This window comes from Aethalodelphis obliquidens, unplaced genomic scaffold, assembly GCF_003676395.1.
Source record: "Aethalodelphis obliquidens isolate GAN/ISIS:26980383/991018 unplaced genomic scaffold, ASM367639v1 scaffold11, whole genome shotgun sequence".
NCBI lineage: Eukaryota > Metazoa > Chordata > Mammalia > Artiodactyla > Delphinidae > Aethalodelphis > Aethalodelphis obliquidens.
The window spans coordinates 44,594,973-44,604,995 of record NW_020837955.1 but is presented as its reverse complement, the minus strand read 5'-3'; the positions used below and the strand labels follow the sequence as shown (position 1 = coordinate 44,604,995).

At 61.7% G+C, this 10,023-nt stretch overlaps 1 protein-coding gene across 4 annotated transcripts in view; it reads left to right on the top strand.

Annotated features, from left to right (window-relative positions):
* Positions 1-10,023, top strand: part of STK32C (serine/threonine kinase 32C) — an 82,683-nt gene that overhangs the window by 70,160 nt on the left and 2,500 nt on the right. For 3 of the 4 annotated variants that reach the window (XM_027113008.1, XM_027113007.1, XM_027113006.1), the window contains 7 exons: positions 550-723; positions 1,580-1,617; positions 1,717-1,806; positions 2,451-2,554; positions 3,159-3,275; positions 4,457-4,582; positions 4,657-4,788. In XM_027113008.1, coding sequence (XP_026968809.1) covers positions 550-723; positions 1,580-1,617; positions 1,717-1,806; positions 2,451-2,554; positions 3,159-3,275; positions 4,457-4,582; positions 4,657-4,788 — 781 coding nt within the window. The remainder of the gene's footprint in view (positions 1-549; positions 724-1,579; positions 1,618-1,716; positions 1,807-2,450; positions 2,555-3,158; positions 3,276-4,456; positions 4,583-4,656; positions 4,789-10,023) is intronic. The other variant, XR_003433989.1, reaches the window with a different exon arrangement.

The window sequence follows — 10,023 nt, the reverse complement described above, 5'->3', positions numbered from 1 at the left end:
TCACCACCATCATCACCATCACCACCGTCACTACTGTCACCACCATCACCACCATCACCACCATCACCACCGTCACCACCATCACCACCATCACCACCATCACCGCCATCACCACCACAACCACCATCACCACCACAGTCACTACAGCTGCCGGCTGTTAGAAGCTGGTCCCTTGCCCAGCCCTACCTGAGCATTTCTCCTCACTGTCTCAATTTCTTCTTTAACAACCCTCTTTATCCCCTTTTTGGAGAAGAGGAAACCAGGGCATCAGGAAAATGGCCCAGGGACAGTGCTGTGTTCCACTCTCCATCAGTCAGCCATGGGCATCTCTGTCCCAGCTGGGCACCTCCCATGGGGACAGGCCTCTCTGTCTTTCCTGAGGGCTCTGGCTCCAGGTGGCTCCTTGGGCAGGGCCCCTCTCCTGGGGGTGCCTGGTGGGGGGTGGCCTTGGGGCCAGGGCTCTTACAGGGGGACTCGTCAGGTGTGGCAGGAGCTGTGACTCTGGTCCCCCAGCCGTGTGCATGCCAGGTCCTCCCACGGTGCCCACAGGTACTCCTTCCAGGACGAGGAGGACATGTTCATGGTGGTGGACCTGCTGCCGGGGGGAGACCTGCGCTACCACTTGCAGCAGAACGTCCAGTTCTCTGAGGACACCGTGAGGCTATACGTTTGTGAGACGGCACTGGCCCTTGACTACCTGCGCAGTCAGCACATCATCCACAGGTGTGTGCACACCTGACGGGGCGGGTGCCGCCCTCCAGCAGGACCCAGATGGGCTCCTGTGTGCTCTGCCCTGCCCTCACCCGCAGCCCTGCCCCCAGGTGTGGCACCGGGCCCGTCAGTGCCTGGCTCTGAGGCCAGCTCCATGGCTGCACGTAAGGTGGCCGCCTGGGGTGGGTCCTGTCTGAGCATCCCCAGCTGAGGCTGGGCACAGAGGGCTGGTGGCCTTCCTGGGGTGGGGAGGCGGCTTCACCTGGTCTGTTCAACTGCAGTATCCCTGCCCCCGCCCAGCAGGTGCCCTTGTGCCCGTCTGCCACGTCTTTGGCAAATGCAAGCTAATTTTAACATTTAACATTCAAACTAATTTTAGCATCTGAAGGCAGATGAAATGAGAAAGATGAAGCTGCCACAGGATAAAACACAAAATCCCACGTGGTAGAAAGTGAAGTAGACGTGATTCTGCGTTTCTGCCTGTGGGATTCTGTCACCTGGTCACGGTGCAGGACCGAACGTTTACTGAGTGCCGAGAGGTTGGGAAGGCGAGGCCTGAGGCCAGCTGGTGGAGCCACAGACCCCCAGTTGACAATTCTGCGCAGCTGCGGGGCTCTGGGAGAGGGCCCCGCCTCGGGGGTCCAGGCGAGGGGGTCCTGCTTTCATCCTCTGGGGGCTTCAGTGCCCCTCGGCGTCCAGTGCTGGGCATTCTCCCCGCCGTCTGGCCTCAGGAGGTGAAGGGCTGGGTGCACCCAGCTCTGCCAGGGTGCTGCCAGGTGGGGAGGGGGTCTTAGGACCCAGCTCGTGGGAACCCCCAGCCCTGCCGGAATCTTTGGACTCATCTCCCTGCTTCCTGCTCTTTCTACAGAGACGTGAAGCCCGATAACATCCTCCTGGATGAGCGAGGTGAGCCTAGGCGTGTGAGCCCAAAGCCGCGGAGGGTGTGCGCCCCTGCCCGCAGGACACATCCCCTTGGGACAGTCATGCTGTCCTCTGTCCTCGCAGGACATGCGCACCTGACTGACTTCAACATCGCCACCATCATAAAGGATGGCGAGAGGGCGACTGCGCTGGCCGGGACCAAGCCGTACATGGGTGAGGCTCGCCCCTCCCAGCCCGCGGCCCCTGCCAGCCTGCCGGCCGGTCTCCTCCCCTGGCCTGTGGCTGGTGCGGTCAGGTCACTGACCTAAAGGCACAGCAGCAGGGGATGGTCAGGCTAAGAACAGCCAGGCCTGATCCGTGCAGAAGAATCTGAGTGATGGGCGTGTACTGTGGGTCTGATAATGAGATAGCCCACCGCCCTCGTCAGGCTGTGGGACCGGGATTTGAACCAGGCGGTCAGTGGGGAAGGACGGACTGACCGCCGAGGGCAGCTTCCTAGTCCAGTTCTGGCGGCAGCCTGGTCTCTGGGCCTGCGGTCACGGGCCCTGCGGTCACCGGGGCTGCGGTCACGGGCCCTGCGGTCACCGGGGCTGGGGTCACGGGCCCTGCGGTCACCGGGGCTGGGGTCACGGGCCCTGTGGTCACCGGGGCTAGGGTCACGGGCCCTGTAGTCACCGAGGCTGGGGTCACGGGCCCTGTGGTCACCGGGGCTGGGGTCATGGGCCCTGCGGTCACCGAGGCTGGGGTCACGGGCCCTGTGGTCACCGGGGCTGGGGTCACGGGCCCTGTGGTCACCGGGGCTGGGGTCACGGGCCTGTGGTCAGGGATGCTCAGCTCCTCCTTCCCTCCCTGGAAAGCTCCGGAGATCTTCCAGTCTTTTGTCAACGGTGGGACTGGCTACTCCTTCGAGGTGGACTGGTGGTCGGTGGGGGTGATGGCCTATGAACTGCTGCGTGGATGGGTATGGAGCTCCTGCGGCCCGCGGGCTCAGTCCCCAGACCCCGAGCTAGCTGCGTCCCCCCGGGGTGTCCCCAGCTCCCAAAGGGGTGAGGCTGCCCCACCCCCAGGTGCTCAGGGCAGTCCGTGCTTTCCGTCAGCGAGGCTGCATGCTGGAGGGGGCTGGGGGCAGGCAGAGAACCGTCCAGCAGGGCTGCCCCCTCTGGACTTCCCGTGAGGCTCGTGTGCGGGTGGGCCCCTGTGCTATCCCCGCAGCTGCCGCGGCCCAGCCAGCGCTGGAGCCCCGGAGGCTGGGGGCCTCGTCAGGTCACCACCTGCCCTTCCCAGCTCCTCGTCGGGGCCTCCGAGGACTTGCCCTGGAGAAGGCCGTAGGCAAGGCAGCCCCCTCTGCCCTCTGCAGCTGGTCCACCAGGCCCAGGCGCCCTGGGGGCGCTGTGCGTCCTTCCCAGCCCACTGGCAGCCTCTCGGGTCGCCTCCCCGGCTGCACTGCAGGCTTGGCCTCCTGGGCTCTTCCCTGGGCCTGCACCGGGGGCTGGGGGCAGGTAGGCTCACCTCGGGTGGCCCTGGGTTCGGGGAGGCGCCGCTGCAGCTCTGCCTCTGCTGCCCAGAGGCCCTACGACATCCACTCGGGCAACACCGCGGAGTCCCTGGTGCAGCTGTTCAGCACCGTGAGCGTCCAGTACGTGCCCACCTGGTCCAAGGAGATGGTGGCCCTGCTGCGGAAGGTGAGCCGCCCCTCCTGGCCCTGCCTGGAGCGCAGGCCCGGCCAGACACGTGGGGCTCGACGGGCATCCTGTCCCGAGGGTGGGCAGCCTGGAGGCCCTGGTCCGGAGAAGGCATCTGGTTCGCGCCTTCTGCGTCTTGTGTGCTTCTCCGGCCGGGCTTCCAGCGGCCACCCGCTCCTTGTCCTGCTGTAACAGCTCGGCCCACGTGAGCACAGGTGCAGCTGAATTTAATCCTTACGACCTGGTTGCGCGTCACAGATGCCCAGGCTCAGGGCAGGTCACCCCATCGTGTGTGTTGGAGGGAGGGTGTGTGGGGCTGGGTGCCGGGGCCGCCCTGCTCTGGTCCCCTCTGCCCCATGCCTCCTGCTGGAGGTGGGCAGTCACTGGCCTGGCCAGCCCCCCGCGGGGAGCAAGCAGAGAAAACCCCAGAACCCCCGCACATTCCAGGTCCTGAGCACAAGTCAGCAGCGGCCCGGGGACCTCAGCCTGGTGGGGACCTCAGCCTGGTGGGGACCTGGGGCTGTGGCGTCACCACTGGAGTGCCTCCCCTGGGGTCCAGGTCCGGGCCGGGGGGGCACTCCTCGGCTGGCCAGCCAGCTCCCCACTCGGAGAGCCGTCCCTCAAGCACACTGGGGCGTCGAAGCTGGGTCAGGATGGGTGAGGGAGGGCGCGCTGGACATTTGTGGCCCGGCTCACCCCCAGCTCCCGTCTCCTGGCTCCGGGGTCCTGCTGGGCAGGTCCTGGGCCCTGCCCGGAGACCTTAGGCCCTGGAAGTGTAGCCAAGCAGCTAGAGGCCCTCCCCCAGCCCCCGAGAGGGGCTCTTAACACAGCCTTCGCCCCGCGCAGCTGTGCCCACAGCAGCCAGGTGGCTCACACGGCGGGACCTCGGCCGCCGCAGGCCCAGGCCGGGGGTGAGGAGGGTCCGCACACCAGGCTGGGGAGCCTTGGACTGGGTCTCTGCTGTTTCCCCCGGAAAAGGCGATGGCCGTGATGCTGGCCACGCACGCACGGCTGCCCTGGGGCCTCCTGGGGCCGTGACAGCCACCATCCTGTCGGGCTCCAAGCGGGAGGGCAGTGAGCCAGGCTGCTGCCTGCTGATGGCTCCGGGGAGACCTGCACCGGGGCCGGTGAGCGCCGGGTAGACCTGGGCCCGGGGCAGGCTGACCGGGGCCTTGTTCCAGCTGCTCACCGTGAACCCCAAGCACCGCGTGTCCAGCCTGCAGGACATGCAGGCGGCCCCCGCACTGGCCGATGTTCTGTGGACCGAGCTGAGTGAGAAGAAGGTGGAGCCCGGCTTCGTGCCCAACGTAAGCCCACAGGCCCAGGGTGGACGGGGCGGGCGAGGGTGGCCGGGTGCCGGGCTCAGCACCGTCCTCCACAGAAAGGCCGCCTGCACTGCGACCCCACCTTCGAGCTGGAGGAGATGATCCTGGAGTCGCGGCCGCTGCACAAGAAGAAGAAGCGCCTGGCCAAGAACAGGTCGCGGGACAGCAGCAGGGACAGCTCCCAGTCGGTGAGCTCGGGGCCCGCGCCCAGCCCAGCTGCTCCTGCCTGCCCTTCGCTCCCTCCTCTGCAGGGCGGGCACTGGCCGTCGGGGTATGAGGGTGCCTCCTGCCTCACCCAGCTCTGCTGTGGCTGCGTAGGGCCAGGCTCTGCCCCCGTGGTCACGGGGCCACCTGTGTGCGTGCGTGCACGCACGCTTTTGTGCATGCGTGTGCGTGCATACGCGTGTGTGCATGTGCGCGCGTGTGCATGTGTGTGTGCATGGAGGCTGCATGTAAGTGCATGTGCGCGTGTGTGCATGCACGTACGTGTGAGTGCATGTGTGTGCGTGTGCACGCGTGCATATGCATGTGTGTGCACATGCGTGTGGGTGTCTCTGCCTCCTCTTCGCACGAGCACACCAGTGACACTGGGTAGGATGCGTAGTGCAGGTGACCTGCCCTTTACTTGACTGGTGGCATCTGCAGGGACGTCGTTTCACATTCTGAGGAAATGGGGCCAGGACCCCACCCTGGGGGACATGGTTTAACCTGTCAAAGCCCCCATCCTGCCCCAGGTCAGCTGCTCTTGGAAGTGGGGGGCGTTCCCGGGGAGCAGGGGATCCAGCCTGGACCCGTCCCTGGGGCATGGCCAGCGTTCACAACACAACTAGGGCTGCGGGTGTGGATGGTGGTGATCACAGCGGGGACACTGTACGCGCTCGGCAGTCCCCCAGCCCCCGGACCCGGCCGAGCCTGTGGGGATGTCCTGGGATGCAGCCTCTCACACCTGGGGGGCCTGTGCTGCCCCCGGCCTGGGTCCTGGGCAGAGAGATGGGTGTCAGCCTCTTCTCACTGCGGTGAAAGGCCAGGATGGGGTCTTCCCTGGAACCCTCAATTTCTCAGTGAGAAGGTGGGTGGGCTCCCATCCCCTCCCCTGATGGCAGCCCCTGGTGCCGGCAGGGGCACTGCAGGTGTGGAGCTGTCCTTGATGTCCTGTTGGTCTGACTTTGTTCTTGCTATCGGGATGGGAGTGATGGCTTTGAGTTCTTTATATGAAAGAGCTGAAGTTACATTTCTTATTTCTGTTTTTTATTATTGATCGATAAGTTATTTATTTACATATTCTGCACACAAGTGCCTTAGACAGACGATTTGTAAAGATTTTCTTCTAGTCTGTGGGTTTTCTTTCTTTTTTAAAAAATAAATTTATTAATTAATTTATTGACTTTTGGCTGCACTGGGTCTTCGTTGCTGTGTGCGGGCTTCCTCTAGTTGCAGCGAGCGGGGGCTACTCTTTGTTGCGGTGCGTGGGCTTCTCATTGTGGTGGCTTCTCTTGTTGAGGAGCACGGGCTGTAGGCGTGTGGGTTTCAGTAGCTGTGGCTCACGGGCTCTAGAGCGCAGGCTCAGTAGTTGTGGCACACGGGCTTAGTTGCTCCACGGCATGTGGGAGCTTCCCAGACCAGGGCTCAGACCTGTGTCCCCTGCAATGGCCGGCGGATTCTTAACCACCGCGCCACCAGGGAAGTCCTGTGGGTTTCCTTTCTTCTGGTTGACACCATCTGCAGCGGAAGTCTGGTTTTGATTAAGCCCCACGTATCTGTTTCCTTTGTTCATTCATGCTTTTGGTGTCGTTTCTAAGAAACCATTGCCTCACCTAAGGTCACAAAGAGGTACTCCTGTGTTTTCTTCTAAGTGTTTTATGTTCTTTGTCTTACAGTTTGGGTGTAGAATCCGCTTCGAGTTAGTTTTGTGGATAGTGTCAGGTAGGGTCCAACCTGATTCTTTTGCCTGTGGACGTGCAGTCGTCCAGGCGCTGTTGGTTGAAAGAGCTCTTCTTTCTTCCGTTGAATTGCTTGGCGTCATTTTCACAAATTAATTGACCGTGAAGGTAGGGTTTATTTATGGAGTGGATGTAGGGGTTTACTTATGGACTTGCCGTTCTAGTTCGCTGAGCTGTGTGTCTGTCCTGCTGGTGCCACACTGACTTGACAGTTAGAGCTCTCTGGTGAGTTCTGAGGTCAGGAAGTAAGTGTGAGTCCTCCAACCTGTTCCTTTTCGAGACGGTTCAGCTACTCTGGGTCCCTGGCATTTCCAGGGCATCCTGAGGGGTTTGGGAATGACATCTGAGTTGCTCAGCAGGTCATCTGTGACAGAGTTAGGGATTGGTGCCTGGTCCCCAGGCCCAGGCCCTTCGTCACTCCCCACCTTGGGTGACACCTGGGGTCAGACGATGTATCAGCATCGATAGGGCCCGTCGATGTCTACCCCGAGGACCGTGTGCACGGATTGACTCAGGCAGGGCGCCCGGAACAGCCACTCATGCAGTCGGGGTGGGGGGCAGCAAGTCTGGGTTTCAGGCAGCGTCCTCGGAGAGCAACCTGCCCTTCAGGGACCTGAGCACGGGTTACACTCTGGGGAAGCGGCCTTTCCTGCCCCTGCACCCGGCACCCAGTCGGTGAAAGGCCCCAGAGGGATAGACATTTCCGTGGCTTCCTGACTCTGTGCGGCAAAGGGTCCAAAAGCCCACAGCAGGTCGCTGGACCACACGCATGTGCCACTGCAAGGAAAGGCGCCGGAGCCGGGCGGGGTGCGCAGCGCAGCCCCAGCTCCCTGCCGACAGCACAGCCCGTGCCTCGGGAAGGAGGGTCCCTGGGGCACGGCACTGTGCACACCGTCTGCCTCTAACGCTGCCCAGACCCTCCGAGCGGCTCCTCGGGCAGGAGTGTCTCTCGTCCTTGGAGAACCTGGGTGCGGAAGGGTGAGATGAACCGCAGCCCCTCCCCCCGCCAACCCCCAGGCCGCGGACAGCGTCTCTCCATCCCCCATCCCCACTCTAGCACCTCCTCACCCTCAGATGGTACCTCTTCTGGTCTGCATGCATCAGGGGCTCACCTCCTGGTGTGACCTCGGCCCTGTCCCTGAGTGGCCTGAGCTTCCGGTCCAGAACTGGGTCCAGAACTGGCTCCGGCCGGAGTTTGTGCACCTGTTCAGCACTGAGCCAGGGTTGACGGACCCGTTGTAAGTTGAAAATATCATAGGTCAATATGCATTTACGATCCCTCACCTAACATCGTAGCTTAGTCCGGCCTGCCTTATGCGTGCTTAGAGCACTCCGGGCAGAATCATCTAACACAGAGTCTATTTTATAATAAAGTGTTGACTGTCTCATGTAAATGATCAAAATGCTGTACTGGACATGAAAACCAGAATGGCTGTCTGGGTCCCTTGTGGCCGTGGGGCTGAGCTGGAGCTGCAGCCCCTGGCCAGCATCACAGGAGAGGATTGGACCGCATATCGCTAGCCCAGGAAGAGATCAAAGTTCAGAATTTGAAGTACGGTTTCTACTACCTGATATCACTTTCACACCACTGTAAAGTCAAAAAGTCGTCTGCCGAACGCTCATAACTGGGGACTGGCTTTATACTGTGTTAGTCCTAGGTGAATGCAAAATACCAACCCTCTTTGCCGATGGGATCGGAAAGCACGTGTGTGTCCAGTCAGTGGCTGCGCGCCACACACCAGCAGCTGCGTCATCTGTTCTGGTAAAGCGTCCGCGTCAGGCTCAGCGGTGGCGCTCGGGCCACCACTAGGTTAAATCTGTCCCAGTTCCCCTCTCCTGCCACGAGCCGTCTGATCTCTGCAGGGCCAGGCTCATGAATTCAACGGGAAAACAATGGAAGCAGCATCCTTGGGTCCCCACAGGTAAAGGCAAAGCCTCAGACGTCCCTCGCAGTGGCACCTGCTGCTCCACTCTGGGGGTGGGTTTGTTTTCTATTTCTTGTCTCGGCTGGTTTGTTGAGAGGGGGTAGAGTTTCAGGACCTATCGCTGGGCTTTTCCATGATAATAGCTGTTACTCCACAGGTCAAGGTACTAATCTGAGAATTCTGCTAGATGCCAAATACATCGGTCTTGGTTATGCAGGCAGCAGCTAGGGGGCGGTAGCCACTGGGTAGGCTAAGATGGACGTGGGCCAAGTGTTAGCGCAGACCCTGTCTCCAACAGACCTCTAAACGGCTGGGCGTTACCCCCTCCTGTGTGCAGACATGAGGGAAGTGGTCATAGATACCTTTGGGAAGGGCTGAGGGTATAGCTGCCGTGTACACTTGCTGTGAATTAGCCTGGGCCTTCCCTACAGGGAGCCTGCCTCTCCTTCAGCCCATGGGTCTAGGTCTGAGAACCGAATTCGATGTGGAAATGAGAAAAAGAATTGTGACCTTCCATCAAGGTGGCCGACGCCAGCCTTCTGCTCCCGCACCCTTGATCTTACTGTGTGTGTGTGTGTGTGTGTGTGTGTGTGGTGCGCGCGTGCAAGCACTGGCTGTCCGTCTCTGACCCCTGGGAGCGCCATGATCTGTCGAACATCGTCCACGTCCCTGGGGGTCGGGGTGCCCTGCGTGCCCCTCTAACCTGGAGGCCTGTTGCGGCAGTCCCACCCCCCTTAGTGCGGCTGAGTAGGCTAGGTTACGGCTTCCACTGTTCTGGGTCCCGTCATCGCCTCCTCTGGGGGCTCAGTCCTGGAGCAGAACCTCCTGAACAAGACAGACGCCACTGAGCTTCCCCAGGGCACCGTGCCCCCCCACCCCAGCTCATTCCTTGTCATCTGGCTGGAAGGAGTGTCCTTCGGGCCCTCCAGAGGAACACGGTCATCTGATGGGTCCGAGGGTCTTTATACTTGAGTCTGTTGACGCGCTCCAGCTGCCCAGTCCTCTGAGACTTTGACGCGCCCGCGGCCCCCCGGCATTCTCCCAAGGCCGTTCTGAACCTTCCGGACTCTTCACCTGGGCCGTCATTTTTCCCATGTTTCCACGTTGCAGCGTATTAGGACCCACACATGCCAGGGGCTCTTGCCGGGGAATTAGACCCAAGTCTTGGAAGGGCAGACTCTCCCTTGTCCAGCCACATAGCCCCACCCCCAGGCCCCTCCCAGGCCCGTCCTGCCGGTTCGTTGAGTAACACCTTCCTTACCAGCAGGCTGAGCGCCTGCGCAGTTGCGAGGGGTGCACGTGACGAGGAGGGCAGGGGGGGCAGGGCTTGAGCGGGCGAGTGCTGTGTCTCGCCTGCTGTGGTTGCAACTCTGCGTCGTCCGCAGGAGTTGGGGTGGAGGTGTCACTCTCCTCCAGCGGGCGAGAGGCCCTCCCGCGGGCTCGGGAGTGCAGGGGCATAGGGTTAACGTGCCCACGAACATCTCCTCGGGTGGCCCCTCCCACGTCCCAGAGGCCCGCTCCTTCCCTATCAGGGCCTTACATTTGATGCAGGAAACTT